The 25,766-nt window shown below is 47.9% G+C and overlaps 1 protein-coding gene across 2 annotated transcripts in view; it reads right to left on the bottom strand.

Annotated features, from left to right (window-relative positions):
• Positions 1-4,694: 4,694 nt before the first annotated feature.
• The window catches only part of LOC115183139 (rho GTPase-activating protein 8), a 34,119-nt gene continuing 13,047 nt past the window's right edge, over positions 4,695-25,766 (bottom strand). The window contains exons 3-14 of one of the 2 annotated variants that reach the window (XM_029744469.1): positions 24,914-25,002; positions 24,796-24,850; positions 21,229-21,316; positions 19,156-19,287; positions 18,840-18,926; positions 16,428-16,526; positions 13,764-13,874; positions 13,549-13,622; positions 12,929-13,006; positions 10,916-11,044; positions 8,931-9,034; positions 4,695-5,282 (exon numbers count right to left, since the gene is read on the bottom strand). In XM_029744469.1, the coding sequence (XP_029600329.1) occupies positions 5,085-5,282; positions 8,931-9,034; positions 10,916-11,044; positions 12,929-13,006; positions 13,549-13,622; positions 13,764-13,874; positions 16,428-16,526; positions 18,840-18,926; positions 19,156-19,287; positions 21,229-21,316; positions 24,796-24,850; positions 24,914-25,002 (1,244 nt within the window). In that variant the 3' untranslated portion in view covers positions 4,695-5,084. The other variant, XM_029744468.1, reaches the window with a different exon arrangement.

The raw sequence follows: 25,766 nt of genomic DNA, 5'->3' as shown, positions 1-25,766 counted from the left end.
CTACAGTAGGGGGCAGTATAGACCTCTACTGTTACTACAGTAGGGGCAGTATAGACCTGTTACTACAGTAGGTGGCAGTATAGACCTGTTACTACAGTAGGGGGCAGTATAGACCTGTTGTTACTACAGCAGGGGCAGTATAGACCTCTACTGTTACTACAGTAGGGGGCAGTATAGACCTGTCGTTACTACAGTAGGGGGCAGTATAGACCTGCCGTTACTACAGTAGGGGGCAGTATAGACCTGCCGTTACTACAGTAGGGGGCAGTATAGACCTGCCGTTACTACAGTAGGGGGCAGTATAGACCTGCCGTTACTACAGTAGGGGGCAGTATAGACCTGCCGTTACTACAGTAGGGGGCAGTATAGACCTGCCGTTACTACAGTAGGGGGCAGTATAGACCTGCCGTTACTACAGTAGGGGGCAGTATAGACCTGCCGTTACTACAGTAGGGGGCAGTATAGACCTGCCGTTACTACAGTAGGGGGCAGTATAGACCTGCCGTTACTACAGTAGGGGGGGCAGTATAGACCTGCCGTTACTACAGTAGGGGGGCAGTATAGACCTGCCGTTACTACAGTAGGGGGCAGTATAGACCTGCCGTTACTACAGTAGGGGGGCAGTATAGACCTGCCGTTACTACAGTAGGGGGCAGTATAGACCTGCTGTTACTACAGTAGGGGGCAGTATAGACCTGCTGTTACTACAGTAGGGGGCAGTATAGACCTGCTGTTACTACAGTAGGGGGCAGTATAGACCTGTTGTTACTACAGTAGGGGGCAGTATAGACCTGTTGTTACTACAGTAGGGGGGCAGTATAGACCTGTTACTACAGTAGGGGGCAGTATAGACCTGTTGTTACTACAGTAGGGGGCAGTATAGACCTGTTGTTACTACAGTAGGGGGCAGTATAGACCTCTACTGTTACTACAGTAGGGGGCAGTATAGACCTGCTGTTACTACAGTAGGGGGCAGTATAGACCTGCTGTTACTACAGTAGGGGGCAGTATAGACCTGTTGTTACTACAGTAGGGGGCAGTATAGACCTGTTGTTACTACAGTAGGGGGCAGTATAGACCTGTTACTACAGTAGGGGGCAGTATAGACCTGTTGTTACTACAGTAGGGGGCAGTATAGACCTGTTGTTACTACAGTAGGGGGCAGTATAGACCTCTACTGTTACTACAGTAGGGGGCAGTATAGACCTGCTGTTACTACAGTAGGGGGCAGTATAGACCTCTACTGTTACTACAGTAGGGGGCAGTATAGACCTGTTGTTACGACAGTAGGGGGCAGTATAGACCTGTTGTTACTACAGTAGGGGGCAGTATAGACCTGTTGTTACTACAGTAGGGGGCAGTATAGACCTGTTGTTACTACAGTAGGGGGCAGTATAGACCTGTTGTTACTACAGTAGGGGCAGTATAGACCTGTTGTTACTACGTAGGGGGGCAGTATAGACCTGTTGTTACTACAGTAGGGGGCAGTATAGACCTGTTGTTACTACAGTAGGGGGGCAGTATAGACCTGTTCGTTACTACAGTAGGGGGCAGTATAGACCTGTTGTTACTACAGTAGGGGGCAGTATAGACCTTGTTACTACAGTAGGGGGCAGTATAGACCTGTTGTTACAGTAGGGGGCAGTATAGGACCTGGTTACTACAGTAGGGGGCAGTATAGGACCTGTTACTACAGTAGGGGGCAGTATAGACCTGTTGTTACTACAGTAGGGGCAGTATAGACCTGTTGTTACTACAGTAGGGGCAGTATAGACCGTGTACTACAGTAGGGGGCAGTATAGACCTGTTGTTACTACAGTAGGGGGCAGTATAGACCTGCCGTTACTACAGTAGGGGGCAGTATAGACCTGTTGTTACTACAGTAGGGGGCAGTATAGACCTGTTGTTACTACAGTAGGGGGCAGTATAGACATCTGTTGTTACTACAGTAGGGGGCAGTATAGACATCTGTTGTTACAGTAGGGGGCAGTATAGACATCTGTTGTTACTACAGTAGGGGGCAGTATAGACATCTGTTGTTACTACAGTAGGGGGCAGTATAGACATCTGTTGTTACTACAGTAGGGGGCAGTATAGACCTGTTGTTACTACAGTAGGGGGCAGTATAGACCTGTTACTACAGTAGGGGGCAGTATAGACCTGTTGTTACTACAGTAGGGGGCAGTATAGACCTGTTGTTACTACAGTAGGGGGCAGTATAGACCTGTTGTTACTACAGTAGGGGGCAGTATAGGCCTGTTGTTACTACAGTAGGGGGCAGTATAGACCTGTTACGACAGTAGGGGGCAGTATAGACCTGTTACGACGGTAGGGGGCAGTATAGACCTGTTGTTACTACAGCAGGGGGCAGTATAGACCTGTTGTTACTACAGCAGGGGGCAGTATAGACCTGTTGTTACTACAGTAGGGGGCAGTATAGACCTGTTGTTACTACAGTAGGGGGCAGTATAGACCTGTTGTTACTACAGTAGGGGGCAGTATAGACCTGTTGTTACTACAGTAGGGGGCAGTATAGACCTGTTGTTACTACAGCAGGGGGCAGTATAGACCTGCTGTTACTACAGCAGGGGGCAGTATAGACCTGCTGTTACTACAGTAGGGGGCAGTATAGACCTGCTGTTACTACAGTAGGGGGCAGTATAGACCTGTTGTTACTACAGCAGGGGGCAGTATAGACCTGTTGTTACTACAGCAGGGGGCAGTATAGACCTGTTGTTACTACAGTAGGGGGCAGTATAGACCTGTTGTTACTACAGTAGGGGGCAGTATAGACCTGTTGTTACTACAGTAGGGGGCAGTATAGACCTGTTGTTACTACAGTAGGGGGCAGTATAGACCTGTTACTACAGTAGGGGGCAGTATAGGCCTGTTGTTACTACAGTAGGGGGGCAGTATAGACCTGTTGTTACTACAGTAGGGGGGCAGTATAGACCTGTTGTTACTACAGTAGGGGGGCAGTATAGACCTGTTGTTACTACAGTAGGGGGGCAGTATAGACCTGTTGTTACTACAGTAGGGGGGCAGTATAGACCTGTTGTTACTACAGTAGGGGGGCAGTATAGACCTGTTGTTACTACAGTAGGGGGCAGTATAGACCTGTTGTTTACTACAGTAGGGGGCAGTATAGACCTGTTGTTACTACAGTAGGGGGCAGTATAGACCTGTTGTTACTACAGTAGGGGGCAGTATAGGCCTGTTGTTACTACAGTAGGGGGCAGTATAGACCTGTTGTTACTACAGTAGGGGGCAGTATAGACCTGTTACTACAGTAGGGGGCAGTATAGACCTGTTACTACAGTAGGGGGCAGTATAGACCTGTTGTTACTACAGTAGGGGGCAGTATAGACCTGTTACTACAGTAGGGGGCAGTATAGACCTGTCGTTACTACAGTAGGGGGCAGTATAGACCTGTTACTACAGTAGGGGGCAGTATAGACCTGTTGTTACTACAGTAGGGGGCAGTATAGACCTGTTACTACAGTAGGGGGCAGTATAGACCTGTTGTTACTACAGTAGGGGGCAGTATAGACCTGTCGTTACTACAGTAGGGGGCAGTATAGACCTGTCGTTACTACAGTAGGGGGCAGTATAGACCTGTTACTACAGTAGGGGGCAGTATAGACCTGTTGTTACTACAGTAGGGGGCAGTATAGACCTCTCCAACCCAGCTCATCTTTAAACATTCTATTTCTCTCTTTTTGTAAAAATGTAACTCCAGCAGGAAAACTACAATCTGTTGAAGTGTTCAAGAACCATATGAGCAGGCTAGTCTTTTAACAAACAAAAACAGTTTTATTTCTTTATTTATTATTAAAAAAAATATATTGGTATGTAACTGTTGTTTTGTATTTAAACGCCACTTTAAATGTGTACATGACACAGCAACATGTCAGTCAGTAATGTAGCAAAACAAACTGGATTATGTCACAGGAGAAAGGAACAGATTCTGGCAGCCATCTTGTTTCAGGAGCAACAGGTGGTCGGGACCTTCTTCAAAACAGGTCATCCCAGGAGGCAATCACAGCATGTCTGTTTTGTTGGGTTGGTAGCAAGGTGTCGGGGCTGTGTAGTGGAGCCTGTCTGTGCGGTGGTGGGCTGTGCCTGGTATCAGGGCTGGTATCAGGGCTGGTATCAGGGCAGGTATATCAGGGCAGGTATATCAGGGCAGGTATCAAGGCAGGTACCAGGGCTGGTATCAGGGCTGGTACCAGGGCAGGTATCAGGGCAGGTATCAGGGCAGGTATCAGGGCAGGTATCAGGGCAGGTATATCAGGGCAGGTATATCAGGGCAGGTATATCAGGGCAGGTATATCAGGGCAGGTATATCAGGGCAGGTACCAGGGCTGGTATCAGGGCTGGTATCAGGGCAGGTATCAGGGCAGGTATCAGGGCAGGTATCAGGGCAGGTATCAGGGCAGGTACCAGGGCAGGTACCAGGGCAGGTACCAGGGCAGGTACCAGGGCAGGTACCAGGGCAGGTATATCAGGGCAGGTATATCAGGGCAGGTATATCAGGGCAGGTATATCAGGGCAGGTATGTCAGGGCAGGTATGTCAGGGCTGGTATCAGGGCAGGTATCAGGGCAGGTATCAGGGCAGGTATCAGGGCTGGTACCAGGGCAGGTACCAGGGCAGGTACCAGGGCAGGTATCAGGGCAGGTACCAGGGCAGGTATCAGGGCTGGTATCAGGGCTGGTATCAGGGCAGGTACCAGGGCAGGTACCAGGGCAGGTACCAGGGCAGGTATCAGGGCAGGTATCAGGGCAGGTATCAGGGCAGGTATCAGGGCAGGTACAAGGGCTGGTACCAGGGCAGGTACCAGGGCAGGTACCAGGGCTGGTATCAGGGCTAGTATCAGGGCTGGTACCAGGGCTGGTATCAGGGCTGGTATCAGGGCTGGTACCAGGGCTGGTATCAGGGCTGGTATCAGGGCTGGTATCAGGGCTGGTATCAGGGCAGGTATCAGGGCTGGTACCAGGGCAGGTATCAGGGCTGGTACCAGGGCAGGTATCAGGGCTGGTATCGGTATCAGGGCTGGTATCAGGGCTGGTACCAGGGCTGGTATCAGGGCAGTACCTCTGCTTGTGGGCAGCGGGAGCTGAAGACTGTATGATAATGTTCTATAAGGATCTCAGTGAAGATGTTGAGCGGCGTTAGAGATGTCAGAGAGACAGAACCCTGAGAAGGCCAGGACAGATTGACACCAAACACACAAGCCAGGTTGGAGGGAGACATCTTGTTGACGATACTCTGCTGAGAGACCTGGAGGAGGAGGAGGAGGAGGAGGAGGAGGAGGAAGGGAGGAGAAGAGGGAGAGAGAGAGAGAAAGTGTTTACACTTGATCATGACTAAACAGACTGCCTGCCATTCAACCTAGTCCACATATAAAATGGCAACATCCTAATGATCTGTATGACAACAGAAGACCTGTTATTCCAGGAATGTATTTTACTCCTATTGGTTTGACACAGTACATGGTGGAACAGAAGCCTGCTAATCCACAAAAAAGCCCTTTAATAAACCCATCAGCCCGGTCTGGTAACCAGTCTCCCCCATCAGCCCGGTCTGGTAACCAGTCTCCCCCGTCAGCCCGGTCTAGTAACCAGTCCCCCATCAGCCCGGTCTGGTAACCAGTCCCCCGTCAGCCCGGTCTGGTAACCAGTCTCCCCCATCAGCCCGGTCTGGTAACCAGTCTTCCCCGTCAGCCCGGTCTAGTAACCAGTCCCCCATCAGCCCGGTCTGGTAACCAGTCTCCCCCGTCGGCCCCGGTCTGGTAACCAGTCTCCCCCGTCGGCCCGGTCTGGTAACCAGTCCCCCCCATCAGCCCGGTCTGGTAACCAGTCCCCCATCAGCCCGGTCTGGTAACCAGTCCCCCCATCAGCCCGGTCTGGTAACCAGTCCCCCCGTCAGCCCGGTCTGGTAACCAGTCTCCCCCATCAGCCCGGTCTGGTAACCAGTCCCCCATCAGCCCGGTCTGGTAACCAGTCTCCCCCATCAGCCCGGTCTGGTAACCAGTCTCCCCCATCAGCCTGGTCTGGTAACCAGTCTCCCCCATCAGCCCGGTCTGGTAACCAGTCTCCCCCATCAGCCCGGTCTGGTAACCAGTCTCCCCCATCAGCCCGGTCTGGTAACCAGTCTCCCCCATCAGCCCGGTCTGGTAACCAGTCTCCCCCATCAGCCCGGTCTGGTAACCAGTCTCCCCCATCAGCCCGGTCTGGTAACCAGTCCCCCCCATCAGCCCGGTCTGGTAACCAGTCCCCCCATCAGCCCGGTCTGGTAACCAGTCCCCCCCATCAGCCCGGTCTGGTAACCAGTCCCCCATCAGCCCGGTCTGGTAACCAGTCCCCCATCAGCCCGGTCTGGTAACCAGTCCTCCGTCAGCCCGGTCTGGTAACCAGTCCCCCCCATCAGCCCGGTCTGGTAACCAGTCCCCCCGTCAGCCCGGTCTGGTAACCAGTCCCCCCGTCAGCCCGGTCTGGTAACCAGTCTCCCCCATCAGCCCGGTCTGGTAACCAGTCCCCCCATCAGCCCGGTCTGGTAACCAGTCCCCCATCAGCCCGGTCTGGTAACCAGTCTCCCCCATCAGCCCGGTCTGGTAACCAGTCCTCCATCAGCCCGGTCTGGTAACCAGTCCCCCCCATCAGCCCGGTCTGGTAACCAGTCCCCCCCATCAGCCCGGTCTGGTAACCAGTCCCCCCCGTCAGCCCGGTCTGGTAACCAGTCCCGCCCGTCAGCCCGGTCTGGTAACCAGTCTCCTCCATCAGCCCGGTCTGGTAACCAGTCCCCCCATCAGCCCGGTCTGGTAACCAGTTCCCCATCAGCCCGGTCTGGTAACCAGTCCCCCCCGTCAGCCCGGTCTGGTAACCAGTCCTCCATCAGCCCGGTCTGGTAACCAGTCCCCCATCAGCCCGGTCTGGTAACCAGTCCCCCCCGTCAGCCCGGTCTGGTAACCAGTCTCCCCCATCAGCCCGGTCTGGTAACCAGTCCCCCATCAGCCCGGTCTGGTAACCAGTCCCCCATCAGCCCGGTCTGGTAACCAGTCCCCCATCAGCCCGGTCTGGTAACCAGTCCCCCCCATCAGCCCGGTCTGGTAACCAGTCTCCCCCGTCAGCCCGGTCTGGTAACCAGTCTCCTCCATCAGCCCGGTCTGGTAACCAGTCCCCCCATCAGCCCGGTCTGGTAACCAGTCCCCCATCAGCCCGGTCTGGTAACCAGTCCCCCCCCGTCAGCCCGGTCTGGTAACCAGTCCTCCATCAGCCCGGTCTGGTAACCAGTCCCCCATCAGCCCGGTCTGGTAACCAGTCCCCCCCGTCAGCCCGGTCTGGTAACCAGTCTCCCCCATCAGCCCGGTCTGGTAACCAGTCCCCCATCAGCCCGGTCTGGTAACCAGTCCTCCATCAGCCCGGTCTGGTAACCAGTCCCCCATCAGCCCGGTCTGGTAACCAGTCTCCCCCATCAGCCCGGTCTGGTAACCAGTCCCCCCCGTCAGCCCGGTCACCCAGGAGAGATCTGACTAGATGATACAGTCTAATACAGTCTCACCATATTAACATGCGGGTTACAGACAAGCAGCATTATATTAACATCACCATGAGAAGTGAATGTAAAGTCTCAGAGAGTGAAGCTCAGCATTATTCTGTCTACTGGAGAACTTTATACATAGCCTGGGAGTCTTTACAATCTGGATCAGAGCAAGTCCTCATCCCAAAATGGCTCCCTATTCCCTACGGATCCTGGTTAAAGGTAGTGCACTATATAGGGGCCAGGGTGCTGTTTGGGACACATCTGCAGTCTTCCTGTCTGAGGCCTTGTGGGTTAGTTCTGTCTATGGCTGGTTAGTTTAAGGTCAGTGTGAATGGAGAGAAGGGTTTCTACAATTGAAAGCTCAGCATTTCACATGGGACAGAGGGGAAGTGGGTTTGATTTTTCGCAACAGTGGAATATTATTGTAGTGGTCTGTTTTTGTTGGTCAGGCATTTCCTAAAATGTCGACACGGCATTCATTTACAGAAAGTAAAGAGACTGTCTTCATATGAAGAACAAAGCGAGATGTTTTGGCAGTTGGGTTGTATTCTGGAGATGAGCCAGAACATCAGCCGTGCAGCCTGATAGAAGGATAATGGGGATCTGTTTCAATGACGTGGTTCTGATCACGAGCAGGAAGCAGAGCGGTACTTCAGCACTATGTTGTCGTGTGTTGTTGTATCATGTTGTGTGGGGTCGTGTGTCGCCGTGCGGAGTGGTGTGTCGCCGTGCGGAGTGGTGTGTCGCCGTGCGGAGTGGTGTGTCGCCGTGCGGAGTGGTGTGTCGCCGTGCGGAGTGGTGTGTTGCCGTGCGGAGTTGTGTGTCGCCGTGCGGAGTGGTGTGTCGCCGTGCGGAGTGGTGTGTCGCCGTGCGGAGTGGTGTGTCGCCGTGCGGTGTTGTGTGTTGCGGTGTGTTGCCGTGCGGTGTTGTGTGTTGCCGTGCGGTGTTGTGCGTTGCCGTGCGGTGTTTTGCGTTGCCGTGCGGTGTTGTGCGTTGCCGTGCGGTGTTGTGTAGTCGCCGTGTGGTGTGGTTGCTGTGCGGCGTGGTGTGGTTGCGGTGTGTTGCCGTGCGGTGCGGTGTGTTGCCGTGCAGTGTTGTGCGTTGCCGTGCGGTGTGTTGCCGTGCTGTGTGTTTCCGTGCGGCGTGGTGTGTCGCCGTGCGGCGTGGTGTGTTGCCGTGCGGTGCGGTGTGTTGCCGTGCGGTGCGGTGTGTTGCCGTGCAGTGTTGTGCGTTGCCGTGCTGTGTGTTTCCGTGCGGCGTGGTGTGTCGCCGTGCGGCGTGGTGTGTCGCCGTGCGGCGTGGTGTGTCGCCGTGCGGCGTGGTGTGTTTCCGTGCGGCGTTGTGCGTTGCCGTGCGGCGTTGTGCGTTGCCGTGCGGTGCCGTTACCATGTTCAGGAAACAGAGCAGGTACTTCAACACCATGTAGTTGTGTTCTGGTAGACTCTCTAGGATGCTTTTACAGGTGGTCACTCGTAGGCTGCTCTCCACTCCTGGAACAATAAAGCTGTATGTCACACATTACAATGCATGTTGAGGTTCTCTTTTCAGTTCAGATAGACTGGGTCACAACGGTCGGTTTCATATGTGACCCAATTCAGGAAGTTGGGCAATTGATGCAGGTTCCTACTTCACAATGGTCTGGGATCTGGAGATATGAATTCCAATGTTGACCTAAACTGGGATATGCTTAACACCCTGTCCGTCCTACAATCACACAAATTATCAAGGAACCTACCAGGTACAACCCTAAATCCGTAACCATGTGCACCCTCATAGATATCATCCTGACCAACTTGCCCTCTAAATACACCTCTGCTGTCTTCAACCAGGATCTCAGCGATCACTGACTCATTGCCTGCGTCCGTAATGGGTCTGCGGTCAAACAACCACCCCTCATCATTGTCAAACGCACCCTAAAACACTTCTGCGAGCAGGCCTTTCTAATCGACCTGGCCCTGGTATCCTGGAAGGATTATTGACCTCATCCCATCAGTAGAGGATGCCAGGTTATTCTTTAAAAGTGCTTTCCTCACCATCTTAAATAAGCATGCCCCTTTCAAATAATGTACAACTAAGAATATAGCCCTTGGTTCACTCCAGACTGCCCTTGACCAGCACAAAAACATCCTGTGGCGTACTGAATTAGCATCGAATAGCCCCCGCAATATGCAACTTTCCCAGGAAGTCAGGAACCAATATACACAGTCAGTTAGGAAAGCTAAGGCTAGCTTTTTCAAACAGAAATTTGCATCCTGTAGCATAAACTCCAAAAAGTTCTGGGACGCTGTAAAGTCCATGGAGAATAAGAGCACCTCCTCCCAGCTGCCCACTGCTCTGAGGCTAGGAAACACTGTTACCACTGATAAATCTACGATAATCGATGATTTCAATAAGAATTTTTCTACGGCTGGCAATGCTTTCCACCTGGCTACCCCAACCCCGGCCAACAGCTCTGCACCTCCCACAGAAACTTGCCCAAGCCCCCCCCCCCCCCCCCCACTTTCTCCTTCACCCAAATCCAGACAGCTGATATTCTGAAAGAGCTGCAAAATCTGGATCCCTACAAATCAGCCGGGCTAGACAATCTGGACCCTCTCTTTCTAAATTTATCCGCCGATATTGTTGCAATCCCTATTACTAGCCTGTTCAACCTCTTTTTCATATCATCTGAGATCCCCAAAGATTGGAAAGCTGCAGCGGTCATCCCCCTCTTCAAAAGGGGAGACACTCTAGACCCAAACTGTTATAGACCTATATCCCTCCCTGGCTTTCTAAAATCTTCGAAAGCCAAGAAAATAAACAAATCACCGACCATTTCGAATCACAAATCTCTCTCAACAGAGAGAGCGCCGTCGACGACGGAGAGAGCCGTCGACATGAGACATTTTAAAGAGATGGGTGGAGCTAAGGCTTAAGAGGGCGTGTGAACGATGCTGACGGAGAAACTCTAGAAAAACGAATATTATTGGACCCGTGTCCTACGTCTCACAACAGCGTGTTTAACAGCGTGTTCAACAGCGTGTTCCAACAGCGTGTTCAACAGCGTGTTCAACAGCGTGTTCAACAGCGTGTTCCAACAGCGTGTTCCAACAGCGTGTTCCAACAGCGTGTTCCAACAGCGTGTTCCAACAGCGTGTTCAACAGCGTGTTCAACAGCGTGTTCCAACAGCGTGTTCCACAGCGTGTTCCACAGCGTGTTCCAACAGCGTGTTCCAACAGCGTGTTCCAACAGCGTGTTCAACAGCGTGTTTCAACAGCGTGTTCCAACAGCGTGTTCCAACAGCGTGTTCCAACAGCGTGTTCCAACAGCGTGTTCCAACAGCGTGTTAGCCTGCAGAGCTGAAAAAGCCTCGGCAGGAACATGTACTCACGGACGATGTCCTGTATCTGGTGGTAGAGGGGGAAGGTGAGCAGGGGTTCAGGAAGCTCTCTGAGGAAGGTCTTCAGGATGACAGCAGGCACATGGATGTCTCCATACTGCTCGAACACCACTGGCTTCCCTGAGGAGGAGAGACAGAGACCTGATAACAGACTAACTGAGCTTCCCTGAGGAGGAGAGACAGAGACCTGATAACAGACTAACTGAGCTTCCCTGAGGAGGAGAGACAGAGACCTGATAACAGACTAACTGAGCTTCCCTGAGGAAGAGAGACAGAGACCTGATAACAGACTAACTGAGCTTCTCTGAGGAGGAGAGACAGAGACCTGATAACAGACTAACTGAGCTTCCCTGAGGAAGAGAGACAGAGACCTGGTAACAGACTAACTGAGCTTCCCTGAGGAAGAGAGACAGAGACCTGGTAACAGACTAACTGAGCTTCCCTGAGGAGGAGAGACAGAGACCTGATAACAGACTAACTGAGCTTCCCTGAGGAAGAGAGACAGAGACCTGATAACAGACTAACTGAGCTTCCCTGAGGAGGAGAGACAGAGACCTGATAACAGACTAACTGAGCTTCCCTGAGGAGGAGAGACAGAGACCTGATAACAGACTAACTGAGCTTCCCTGAGGAAGAGAGACAGAGAGTTGTACTCTTCTTTCTGCACATAGACCAGCTATCCAGAGACCTGATAACAGACTAACTGAGCAGCTAAAAAACCTGGACCACAAATTCATCCTCTGACTGATGGTGGCCATTGGACTTCTTTATGAATACTGAGCACACAGGATGTCTATCTGAGTCCAGAGTAAAACCATCCCATGGACAACCCTGATGCAAATGCTACATTCAAAGTATTGAAATGGAATTATTGATTGTTATAATTGTCATTTTTTTCTACAAATCTCTCTCTGTACAGTTTCTAGTATGTGGTGGATTGATTCTACATGTTCTCAGACAGTAAGGGGTTTGACTCATGGAAACTCAGCCTGCTGCAGTCAACAGAAGTCTGGGGGGGGGGGGGGACATGGGGCTGCGGTGTGATGTCATCTGAGACAGAGGAGATAGGAGGTTGATCTGGTTTATTATTGATCTCTGCTTTCTGGTAGTGAGAGATAAAAGCCCCGCCTCTGGCCCCGGGAGACCCCGCCTCCGGGCCCTGCCTCGGCTCAACATTCCAGCTCCTCTACCTCTGGTTGCAGAGCTAATAGAGGTTATAAAGGTTATTATGGATGTTATAGAGGTTTCCATCTCACCCTGGTTGTAGAGCTAATAGAGGTTATAAAGGTTATTAAGGATGTTATAAAGGTTATTATGGATGTTATAGAGGTTTCCATCTCACCCTGGTTGTAGAGCTAATAGAGGTTATAGAGCTAATAGAGGTTATAAAGGTTATTAAGGATGTTATAAAGGTTATTATGGATGTTATAGAGGTTTCCATCTCACCCTGGTTGTAGAGCTAATAGAGATTATAAAGGTTATTATGGATGTTATAGAGGTTCCATCTCACCCTGGTTGTAGAGCTAATAGAGATTATAAAGGTTATTATGGATGTTATAGAGGTTCCATCTCACCCTGGTTGTAGAGCTAATAGAGGTTATAAAGGTTATTATGGATGTTATAGAGGGTTCCATCTCACCCTGTTTGTAGAGCTAATAGAGGTAATAAAGGTTATTATGGATGTTATAGAGGTTCCATCTCCCTCTGGTTAAAGAGCTAATAGAGGTTATAAAGGTTATTATGGATGTTATAGAGGTTCCATCTCCCTCTGGTTAAAGAGCTTATAGGAGGTTATAAAGGTTATTATGGATGTTATAAAGGTTATTATGGATGTTATAGAGGTTTCCATCTCACCCTGGTTGTAGAGCTAATAGAGGTTATAAAGGTTATTATGGATGTTATAGAGGTTCCATCTCCCTCTGGTTAAAAAGCTTATAGGAGGTTATAAAGGTTATTATGGATGTTATAAAGGTTATTATGGATGTTATAGAGGTTCCATCTCACCCTGGTTGTAGAGCTTCTGGACGTCCTTGATGAGCTGAACACGAGCGGACCTCCTGAAGATACCTTCTGTCTGGAGGCCTGAGGAGAGTTGGGAGGGAGTGAAAGGCTTCAACAGCTATTACTGTAAAGGTCCTACCAGACAGCTCCTACCTCAACTATTACTGTAGAGGTCCTACCAGACAGCTCCTACCTCAACTATTACTGTAGAGGTCCTACCAGACAGCGCCTACCTCAACTATTACTGTAGAGGTCCTACCAGACAGCACCTACCTCAACTATTACTGTAGAGGTCCTACCAGACAGCTCCTACCTCAACTATTACTGTAGAGGTCCTACCAGACAGCTCCTACCTCAACTATTACTGTAGAGGTCCTACCAGACAGCACCTACCTCAACTATTACTGTAGAGGTCCTGTAGCTGATCCAAGTTCCTACCTCAACTATTACTGTAGAGGTCCTGTACCTGATCCGAGGTCCTACCAGACAGCTCCTACCTCAACTATTACTGTAGAGGACCTGTAGCTGATCCAAGGTCCTACCAGACAGCTCCTACCTCAACTATTACTGTAGAGGTCCTGTAGCTGATCCAAGGTCCTACCAGACAGCTCCTAGCTTCTTACCTTTGTCTTTGAGATAAGACACAGTCTGGGACATCACAGGAGGGATCATAACACCCTGGTTCTTCTCAACAATACTGGAAACAGAACACGTCTAGTTCAGTCGGCTTGCAGTATTGGTACATCATATTAGTTGGCATAACCATGGTGGAAATATGGAGCGGCTAGGGGGGGGGGGGCGTAGGGGACGATTAAAGGGGACTCGGCTAAATACTCACTATTGTAGGCTGACTCCAAACTGCTGAGTGGGCAGGGGAGGTCTGGGGGGAGGAGTCTTAGATGAGGGGTGCGGACCTCCCTTCTGGGCCGCCCGCAGCCTCTCGTCATGCCTGTAGTAAATACATGGTCATATAAAGTTGAAGTCGGGATGTTTACATACACTTAGGTTGGAGTCATTAAAAAAACGTGTTTTTTCAACCACTCCACAAATTTCTTGTTAACAAACTATAGTTTTGGCAAGTCGGTTAGGACATCTACTTTCTGCATGACAAGTAATTTTTCCAACAATTGTTTACAGACAGATTATTTCACTTATAACTCACTGTATCACAATTCCAGTGGGTCAGAAGTTTACATACACTAAGTTGACTGTGCCTTTAAACAGCTTGGAAAATTCCAGAAAATGATGTCATGTCTTTAGAAGCTTCTGATAGGCTAATTGACATAATTTGAGTCAATTGGAGGTGTATCTGTGGATGTATTTCAAGGTCAACCTTCAAACGCAGTACCTCTTTGCTTGACATCATGGGAAAATCAAAAGAAATCAGCCAAGATCTCAGGAAAAAAAATGTTGACCTCCACTAAACTACTATATAAATGTAGTTTAAATGTATATTAAATGTATTAACTTCTGACTTCAACTGTATGTTACATAGATGAATACAGTACAGTACCTCCGTGGCTGGTTGGATACATGAATACAGTACCTCAATGGCTGGTTGGATACATGAATACAGTACAGTACCTCCGTGGCTGGTTGGATACATGAATACAGTACAGTACCTCCGTGGCTGGTTGGATACATGAGTACAGTACCTCCGTGGCTGGTTGGATACATGAATACAGTACCTCCGTGGTTGGTTGGATACATGAATACAGTACAGTACCTCCGTGGCTGGTTGGATACATGAATACAGTACCTCCGTGGCTGGTTGGATACATGAATACAGTACCTCCGTGGCTGGATGGATACATGAATACAGTACAGTACCTCCGTGGCTGGATGGATACATGAATACAGTACAGTACCTCCGTGGCTGGTTGGAAACATGAATACAGTACCTCCGTGGCTGGTTGGATACATGAATACAGTACCTCCGTGGCTGGTTGGATACATGAATACAGTACAGTACCTCCGTGGCTGGTTGGATACATGAATACAGTACCTCCGTGGCTGGTTGGATACATGAATACAGTACAGTACCTCCGTGGCTGGTTGGATACATGAATACAGTACAGTACCTCCGTGGTTGGATACATGAATACAGTACAGTACCTCCGTGGTTGGATACATGAATACAGTACAGTAACTCCGTGGCTGGTTGGATACATGAATACAGTACAGTACCTCCGTGGCTGGTTGGATACATGAATACAGTACAGTACCTCCGTGGTTGGTTGGATACATGAATACAGTACAGTACCTCCGTGGCTGGTTGGATACATGAATACAGTACAGTACCTCCGTGGTTGGTTGGATACATGAATACAGTACAGTACCTCCGTGGTTGGATACATGGATACAGGGGTTAGGGTTAAGGTCAGGTAGTTAGGGTTAAGGTCAGGGGTTAGGGCTAAGGTCAGGTAGTTAGGGTTAAGGTCAAGTAGTTAGGGTTAAGGTCAGGGGTCAGGGTTAAGGTCAGGGGTTAGGGTTAAGGTCAGGGGTTAGGGTTAAGGTCAGGTAGTTAGGGTTAAGGTCAGGTAGTTAGGGTTAAGGTCAGGGGTCAGGTAGTTAGGGTTAAGGTCAGGTAGTTAGGGTTAACATTTACATTATATTTAAGTAATTTAGCAGACGCTCTTATCCAGAGCGACTTACAAATTGGTGCATTCACCTTATGATATCCAGTGGAACAACCACTTTACAATAGTGCATCTAAATCTTTTAGGGGGGGTTAGAAGGATTACTTTATCCTATCCTAGGTATTCCTTAAAGAGGTGGGGTTTCAGGTGTCAGGTAGTTAGGGTTAAGGTCAGGTAGTTAGGGTTAAGGTCAGGGGTCAGGTAGTTAGGGTTAAGGTCAGGTAGTTAGGGTTAAGGTCAGGTTAAGGTCAGGTAGTTAGGGTTAAGGTCAGGTAGTTAGGGTTAAGGTCAGGTAGTTAGGGTTAAGGTCAGGTAGTTAGGGTTAAGGTCAGGTAGTTAGGGTTAAGGTCAGGGGTCAGGGTCAGGTAGTTAGGGTTAAGGTCAGGTAGTTAGGGTTAAGGTCAGGGGTCAGGGTCAGGTAGTTAGGGTTAAGGTCAGGTAGTTAGGGTTAAGGTCAGGGGTCAGGGTCAGGTAGTTAGGGTTAAGGTCAGGTAGTTAGGGTTAAGGTCAGGTTAAGGTCAGGTAGTTAGGGTTAAGGTCAGGTAGTTAGGGTTAAGGTCAGGTAGTTAGGGTTAAGGTCAGGTAGTTAGGGTTAAGGTCAGGTAGTTAGGGTTAAGGTCAGGGGTCAGGGGTTAAGGTAGTGGTATAGAGGTGTAACCTACCTGAGGACATCAGGTGATCTCTGAGCTCAGCCAGGTAGTTAGGGTTAAGGTCAGGGGTTAAGGTAGTGGTATAGAGGTGTTACCTACCTGAGGACATCAGGTGATCTCTGAGCTCAGCCAGGTAGTTAGGATTAAGGTCAGGTAGTTAGGGTTAAGGTCAGGGATCAGGGGTTAAGGTAGTGGTATAAAGGTGTAACCTACCTGAGGACATCAGGTGGGATGATGAGCTGATCCCAGCTCAGGTGATCTCTGAGCTCAGCCAGGTAGTTCACATAGGTCAGCTTCTTACCAAACTTGTGACTAAAAACAACACAGGAAGAACAGTGTTGGAAAGGTCAGTCAATATGACAAATGTCTTTCATAGCCATGAATACTGTTGTGGAGACGAGACTTAGAAATGTACAGTACAGGCCTGAACGGCAACTTTACTGTAGAAAGATGACTGGGCACCATACCTGATGAGTGGTTGGAATTTACTGTATTCTAGATCTTTACTGTAGAATGATGACTGGGCACCATACCTGATGAGTGGTTGGAATTTACTGTATTCTAGATCTTTACTGTAGAATGATGACTGGGCACCATACCTGATGAGTGGTTGGAATTTACTGTATTCTAGATCTTTACTGTAGAAAGATGACTGGGCACCATACCTGATGAGTGGTTGGAATTTACTGTATTCTAGATCTTTACTGTAGAATGATGACTGGGCACCATACCTGATGAGTGGTTGGAATTTACTGTATTCTAGATCTTTACTGTAGAATGATGACTGGGCACCATACCTGATGAGTGGTTGGAATTTACTGTATTCTAGATCTTTACTGTAGAAAGATGACTGGTCACCATACCTGATGAGTGGTTGGAATTTACTGTATTCTAGATCTTTACTGTAGAATGATGACTGGGCACCATACCTGATGAGTGGTTGGAATTTACTGTATTCTAGATCTTTACTGTAGAATGATGATTGGTCACCATACCTGATGAGTGGTTGGAATTTACTGTATTCCAGATCTTTACTGTAGAATGATGATTGGGCACCATACCTGATGAGTGGTTGGAATTTACTGTATTCTAGATCTTTACTGTAGAATGATGACTGGGCACCAAACCTGATGAGTGGTTGGAATTTACTGTATTCTAGATCTTTACTGTAGAATGATGACTGGGCACCATACCTGATGAGTGGTTGGAATTTACTGTATTCTAGATCTTTACTGTAGAATGATGACTGGGCACCATACCTGATGAGTGGTTAGAATTTACTGTATTCTAGATCTTTACTGTAGAATGATGACTGGGCACCATACCTGATGAGTGGTTGGAATTTACTGTATTCTAGATCTTTACTGTAGAATGATGACTGGGCACCATACCTGATGAGTGGTTGGAATTTACTGTATTCTAGATCTTTACTGTAGAATGATGACTGGGCACCATACCTGATGAGTGGTTAGAATTTACTGTATTCTAGATCTTTACTGTAGAAAGATGATTGGGCACCATACCTGATGAGTGGTTAGAATTTACTGTATTCTAGATCTTTACTGTAGAAAGATGACTGGTCACCATACCTGATGAGTGGTTGGAATTTACTGTATTCTAGATCTTTACTGTAGAATGATGACTGGGCACCATACCTGATGAGTGGTTGGAATTTACTGTATTCTAGATCTTTACTGTAGAATGATGACTGGGCACCATACCTGATGAGTGGTTGGAATTTACTGTATTCTAGATCTTTACTGTAGAATGATGACTGGGCACCATACCTGATGAGTGGTTGGAATTTACTGTATTCTAGATCTTTACTGTAGAATGATGATTGGTCACCATACGTGATGAGTGGTTGGAATTTACTGTATTCTAGATCTTTACTGTAGAAAGATGACTGGGCACCATACCTGATGAGTGGTTGGAATTTACTGTATTCTAGATCTTTACTGTAGAATGATGACTGGGCACCATACCTGATGATTGGTTGGAATATACTGTATTCTAGATCTTTACTGTAGAAAGATGACTGGTTGGAATTTACTGTATTCTAGATCTTTACTGTAGAATGATGACTGGGCACCATACCTGATGAGTGGTTGGAATTTACTGTATTCTAGATCTTTACTGTAGAATGATGACTGGGCACCATACCTGATGAGTGGTTGGAATTTACTGTATTCTAGATCTTTACTGTAGAATGATGACTGGGCACCATACCTGATGAGTCGTTGGAATTTACTGTATTCTAGATCTTTACTGTAAAATGATGATTGGTCACCATACCTGATGAGTGGTTGGAATTTACTGTATTCTAGATCTTTACTGTAGAATGATGACTGGGCACCATACCTGATGAGTGGTTGGAATTTACTGTATTCTAGATCTTTACTGTAGAATGATGACTGGGCACCATACCTGATGAGTGGTTGGAATTTACTGTATTCTAGATCTTTACTGTAGAATGATGACTGGGCACCATACCTGATGAGTGGTTGGAATATACTGTATTCTAGATCTTTACTGTAGAATGATGACTGGGCACCATACCTGATGAGTGGTTGGAATTTACTGTATTCTAGATCTTTACTGTAGAATGATGACTGGGCACCATACCTGATGAGTGGTTGGAATATATTCCAGATGATTCTGATAAAGTTAGTTGGATGGACGACATAGAGGGCTTTCAGGTTCTTCTTGTACCTGTCAGGAAATACACACACACACACACACACACACACACACACACACACACACACACACACACACACACACACACACACACACACACACACACACACACACACACACACACACACACACACACACACACACACAGTAAACATAATTCTGGAAAAAACTGGCTCATATCGAGTTATATTTTGATTGAGAGGGCTTGAAAAGTCGTAGGTTAGAGATCAGCGTGACTTACTTCCTGTCAAATTCTCTGTATGCGTTTCGTAGCCAGTGTAGTGAGGGCTTGTTGTTGCTGCGGAGACCATGGTGGAAGTACACTACCGTATAATCACTCTCTACGTACTGGTCCAGAGTGTACATCAGATACCTTCAGCCAGGGAGGAGGAGGAGAGTAGAGCACTCAGGTAACTGGCCCAACAATAAAAAGGAAACTCTTGGCTCAGTTGGTAGAGCATGGTGTTTGCAACGCCAGGGTTGTGGGTTCGATTCCCACGGGGGACCAGTACAAAAATAATGTATGAAATAAAATGAAATGTATGTATTCACTACTGTAAGTTGCTCTGGATAAGAGCGTCTTCTAAATGACTAAAATGTAAAATGTAAATGAAGGATCCAAAGTATATTGAAATCATGGGCTTCCACACAGGTGTGATTCCTGAGTTCATTAAGCAATTAACATCCCATCATGCTTAGGGGTCATGTATAAAAATGCAGGGCAGGCTGTTATTTTGGGTACCGTGGGTATGTCCCCATAGGATGCCAATCCCCCCCCCCCCCTCCACAAGACAGGAGGCTTCACTGAATGGTTTGATGAGCATGAAACCCCATGTAAACTGTATTTCATGGCCATTTCAGTCACCAGATCTCAACTGAACACTTATGGGAAATTCTGGAGCGGCGCCAAATTCATTCAATTGAAAATTGTGTCACTGACCTTAAAACAAAATATGTTTTTAGATTTTTTTTTTACAAATTAATAAAAAAAATGCAAAGCTGAAATGTACATAGCCCCTATGTTAGGTACGAGCTCTGTGTCTCCTTCACTCTCTGTCTCCTTCACTCTCTGTCTCCTTCACTCTCTGTCTCCTTCACTCTCTGTCTCCTTCACTCTCTGTCTCCTTCACTCTCTGTCACCTTCACTCTGTGTCACCTTCACTCTCTGTCACCTTCACTCTCTGTCACCTTCACTCTGTGTCACCTTCACTCTCTGTCACCTTCACTCTGTGTCACCTTCACTCTGTGTCACCTTCACTCTGTGTCACCTTCACTCTGTCACCTTCACTCTGTGTCACCTTCACTCTCCTCCATGTTTGTTTGTGTTGCAAATTTCCTTCCAAACGGCACGGTCCAATGGACGGAGAAATATTGTCGTAAAGAGTGCGATTTTGCGACACAACGAAATAAAACGACAGAGCAGAATATGGAAACGTTTTTCCAATCGTCACACGATATAAATATCATCATATCGCCCAGCCCTACGTGGGATACGTCAATTTATCTAACGAGCAACAGAAAAAACACGTGCCAATCGGGAGAATTACCCAGAAACACTCACTGCTGTAAAATCGCTACCAAAACGTGATTCTAACATCTATTGACTCAGGGGTATGAGATACTGATGTAAATTAGATAATTCTGTAATTACATTTTCAAACAATTTGCTAAAATGTCTAAAAACATGTTTTCACGTCGTCATTACAGGGTATTTATGTGGAGAATGAATCCATTTTGAATTCAAGCTGTAACACAATACAATGTGGAATAAGTCCAGGGGTATGAATACTTTCTGAAGGCCCTGTAGATATGGACTACACATAGCAGAACAGATCATAGAGAACGTTCTACAGAGGGAGATATGGACTACATATAGCAGAACAGAACATAGAGGACGTTCTACAGAGATATGGACTACATATAGCAGAACAGAACATAGAGGACGTTCTACAGAGATATGGACTACATATAGCAGAACAGAACATAGAGGACGTTCTACAGAGGGAGATATGGACTACATATAGCAGAACAGATCATAGAGAACGTTCTACAGAGATATGGACTACATATAGCAGAACAGAACATAGAGAACGTTCTACAGAGATATGGACTACATATAGCAGAACAGAACATAGAGGACGTTCTACAGAGATATGGACTACATATAGCAGAACAGAACATAGAGGACGTTCTACAGAGGGAGATATGGACTACATATAGCAGAACAGAACATAGAGGACGTTCTACAGAGGGAGATATGTTCTACTCAGTGTACATAAACACCACATATGATATGATGGTCGTCCTGACTCACTGCAGTAGGTGGTGGTGGTTGAGCTGATGGGAGGGGGGCATCAGGCAGCTACTGAAGATAACTAGCTTCCTGCCGTAGTTATCATCACCTGGAGAGAACAGAGAGAACAGGAGAGAGAGAGAGAAAAGGAGAGAGAGAGAACAGGAGAGAACAGGAGGAGAGAACAGGAGAGAACAGGAGGAGAGAACAGGAGGAGAGAACAGGAGAGAACAGGAGGAGAGAACAGGAGAGAACAGGAGGAGAGAACAGGAGAAGCCAAAGGTGGCTCAACAAAGTACTGAGTAAAGGGTCTGAATACTTATGTAAATGAGATTTCAGTTTTCTTATTTGTAATAAATTCGCAAACATTTCTCAACCTGTTTACACTTTGTCATTATGGGGTATTGTGATGTCATTATGGGGTATTGTGATGTCATTATGGGGTATTGTGATGTCATTATGGGGTATTGTGATGTCATTATGGGGTATTGTGATGTCATTATGGGGTATTGTGATGTCATTATGGGGTATTGTGATGTCATTATGGGGTATTGTGTGTAGATTGATGAGGAGGAAAAAAACAATTTAATACATTTTAGAATAAGGCTGTAAACGTAACAAAATATGGAAATTGGAGGACTGAATACTTTCCAAATGCACTCTAGGTCAACTTTTGTACTTATGTGGGATAGTAGATTGACATAGGCTAGTGATTTTGCTGTTCGTTAGGCTTACTCAGCTTGTTGGCTGATGAAAAGTTTAAAAGTAAATGTGGACAGTTCTTCCAACATCTTCAATTTGTATTTTATTTATTTTACCTTTATTTAACCAGGGTAGGCTAGTTGAGAACAAGTTCTCATTTACAACTGCGACCTGACCAAGATAAAACAAAGCAGTGCGACACAGACAACAACACAGAGTTACACATAAACAAACGTACCGTCAATAACACAATAGAGAAAAAAAGAAAGTCTATATACAGTGGGTGTAAATGGCGTGAGGAGGTAAGGCAATAAATAGGCCGTAGTAGCGAAGTAATTACAATTTAGCAGATTAACGCTGAAGTGATAGATGAGCAGATGATGGTGAGCAGATGAAGATGTGCATGTAGAGATAACAGTGTGCAAAAAGAGCAATATGCGCCTCGGAGTCTGATAGGAAGAACGAGCTCAGTTACGTCCCCGATTTCTATTCCAGTCAGCCATTTTAAATTCTATTCTTCATACTATAAAACAACACCACAATGCTACACTAGTCTGCTAAATGAACTAGTGTCGCCCCACAGCCATATGACATAACCACATCAGGACCTGCTAAATGAACTAGTGTCGCCCCACAGCCATATGACATAACCACATCAGGACCTGCTAAATTAACTAGTGTCGCCCCACAGCCATATGACATAACCACATCAGGACCTGCTAAATGAACTAGTGTCGCCCCACAGCCATATGACATAACCAGATCAGGACAACTCAGAGGATGCTATTCTGTTCTTCTGAAATAGACTACATTTTCTTCATATCATGTTTCTTTAGACCTGTCTAAAATAAATTATGGATTTATTGTGAAGGTGTAGACTATATTACATGGATTTATTGGACTTTCTTTTTTTTTAAATGTAGATGTTCCTAAAGGTCTGCATCAGTGGCTTGTAGGCTGTGTCTGGAAGCCAGGAAATGCTAAACGGGTTTATGTTAATTATTATTATTATTTATTTGACAATCACCGGCTGACAAAATGTACTGACCACCACAGCCCTAATAACTCACCTGTTACCTGTAGGATCCCGTGTCGAGCCACATCGTAGTAGGAGGGTAGAGGTGTCCTGGTTACCTGTAGGATCCCGTGTCGAGCCACATCGTAGTAGGTGAGAGGTGTCCTGGTTACCTGTAGGATCCCGTGTCGAGCCACATCGTAGTAGGAGGTGAGAGGTGTCCTGGTTACCTGGAGGATCCCGTGTCGAGCCACATCGTAGTAGGAGGGTAGAGGTGTCCTGGTTACCTGTAGGATCCCGTGTCGAGCCACACTGTAGTAGGAGGTGTCCTGGTTACCTGGTTACCTGTAGGATCCCGTGTCGAGCCACATCGTAGTAGGAGGTGAGAGGTGTCCTGGTTACCTGTAGGATCCTGTGTCGAGCCACATCGTAGTAGGAGGTGAGAGGTGTCCTGGTTACCTGTAGGATCCCGTGTCGAGCCACATCGTAGTAGGAGGTGTCCTGGTTACCTGTAGGATCCCGTGTCGAGCCACATCGTAGTAGGAGGTGAGAGGTGTCCTGGTTACCTGTAGGATCCCGTGTCGAGCCACAACGTAGTAGGAGGTGAGAGGTGTCCTGGTTACCTGTAGGATCCCGTGTCGAGCCACATCGTAGTAGGGGTGAGAGGTGTCCTGGTTACCTGTAGGATCCCGTGTCGAGCCACACTGTAGTAGGAGGTGTCCTGGTTACCTGGTTACCTGTAGGATCCCGTGTCGAGCCACACTGTAGTAGGAGGTGTCCTGGTTACCTGGTTACCTGTAGGATCCCGTGTCGAGCCACATCGTAGTAGGAGGTGTCCTGGTTACCTGTAGGATCCCGTGTCGAGCCACATCGTAGTAGGAGGTGAGAGGTGTCCTGGTTACCTGTAGGATCCCGTGTCGAGCCACAACGTAGTAGGAGGTGAGAGGTGTCCTGGTTACCTGTAGGATCCCGTGTCGAGCCACATCGTAGTAGGGGTGAGAGGTGTCCTGGTTACCTGTAGGATCCCGTGTCGAGCCACACTGTAGTAGGAGGTGTCCTGGTTACCTGGTTACCTGTAGGATCCCGTGTCGAGCCACACTGTAGTAGGAGGTGTCCTGGTTACCTGGTTACCTGTAGGATCCCGTGTCGAGCCACATCGTAGTAGGAGGTGTCCTGGTTACCTGTAGGATCCCGTGTCGAGCCACATCGTAGTAGGAGGTGAGAGGTGTCCTGGTTACCTGGAGGATCCCGTGTCGAGCCACATCATAGTAGGAGGTGAGAGGTGTCCTGGTTACCTGGAGGATCCCGTGTCGAGCCACATCGTAGTAGGAGGTGAGAGGTGTCCTGGTTACCTGGAGGATCCCGTGTCGAGCCACATCCTAGTAGGAGGTGTCCTGGTTACCTGTAGGATCCCGTGTCGAGCCACATCATAGTAGGAGGTGAGAGGTGTCCTGGTTACCTGTAGGATCCCGTGTCGAGCCACATCGTAGTAGGGGTGAGAGGTGTCCTGGTTACCTGTAGGATCCCGTGTCGAGCCACATCGTAGTAGGAGGTGAGAGGTGTCCTGGTTACCTGTAGGATCCCGTGTCGAGCCACATCGTAGTAGGAGGTGAGAGGTGTCCTGGTTACCTGTAGGATCCCGTGTCGAGCCACATCGTAGTAGGAGGTGAGAGGTGTCCTGGTTACCTGTAGGATCCCGTGTCGAGCCACACCGTAGTAGGAGGTGAGAGGTGTCCTGGTTACCTGTGACCTGTAGGATCCCGTGTCGAGCCACATCGTAGTAGGAGGTGAGAGGTGTCCTGGTTACCTGTGACCTGTAGGATCCCGTGTCGAGCCACATCGTAGTAGGAGGTGAGAGGTGTCCTGGTTACCTGTGACCTGTAGGATCCCGTGTCGAGCCACATCATAGTAGGGGTGAGAGGTGTCCTGGTTACCTGTGACCTGTAGGATCCCGTGTCGAGCCACATCGTAGTAGGGGTGAGAGGTGTCCTGGCTGAAGCTGACTCTACGTGGGGGTGGAGGGCGATCCGGACGGTATCCGTGACGACCCTGTTCCTCATCTTCCTCCTTCTGCAGCTCTGAGGAGACAAATAGAGGGTCGCATTGTTACACCAAAACTGGCAATGTTGCAGTACCAGTCTTAGGCCTACTCTGTAGACTACTGCGGTTGATGGGATCCTACTGTGCTATATGGGATCCTCGGGACGTCCCTAACCCATTTAAAATGGTTAAGGTTAGCAGGGCTCTGGGATCCTCGGGACGTCCCTAACCCATTTAAAATGGTTAAGGTCAGCAGGGCTCTGGGATCCTCGGGACGTCCCTAACCCATTTAAAATGGTTAAGGTTAGCAGGACTCTGGGATCCTCGGGACGTCCCTAACCCATTTAAAATGGTTCGGGTCAGCAGGGCTCTGGGATCCTCGGGACGTCCCTAACCCATTTAAAATGGTTCAGGTTAGCAGGGCTCTATAAAATACGTCATGTGGAGAACGCGGACGGAGTCACAGAATCCAGACAATAAAACGGAATTCAACAATATTCAAAAATCTACTGAACTCAGTAGGGAGTCAACTAAATGTATTGAACTCAGTAGGGAATCAACTAAATGTATTGAACTCAGTAGGGAATCAACTAAATGTATTGAACTCAGTAGGGAATCAACTAAATGTATTGAACTTAGTAGGGAATCAACTAAATGTATTCGAGTTTATTATAAGATATGAACATAACGCATCAGTGATTTCATTTCCTACAACTTACTGAAGAGACAACGAGACCACTGTCTAGCCGTTAACAACTCACTGAAGAGACGACAACGAGACCACTGTCTAGCCGTTAACAAC

Source organism: Salmo trutta, unplaced genomic scaffold (assembly GCF_901001165.1).
Source record: "Salmo trutta unplaced genomic scaffold, fSalTru1.1, whole genome shotgun sequence".
Taxonomy (NCBI): domain Eukaryota; kingdom Metazoa; phylum Chordata; class Actinopteri; order Salmoniformes; family Salmonidae; genus Salmo; species Salmo trutta.
This window is presented reverse-complemented; position numbering and strand designations above follow the sequence as displayed.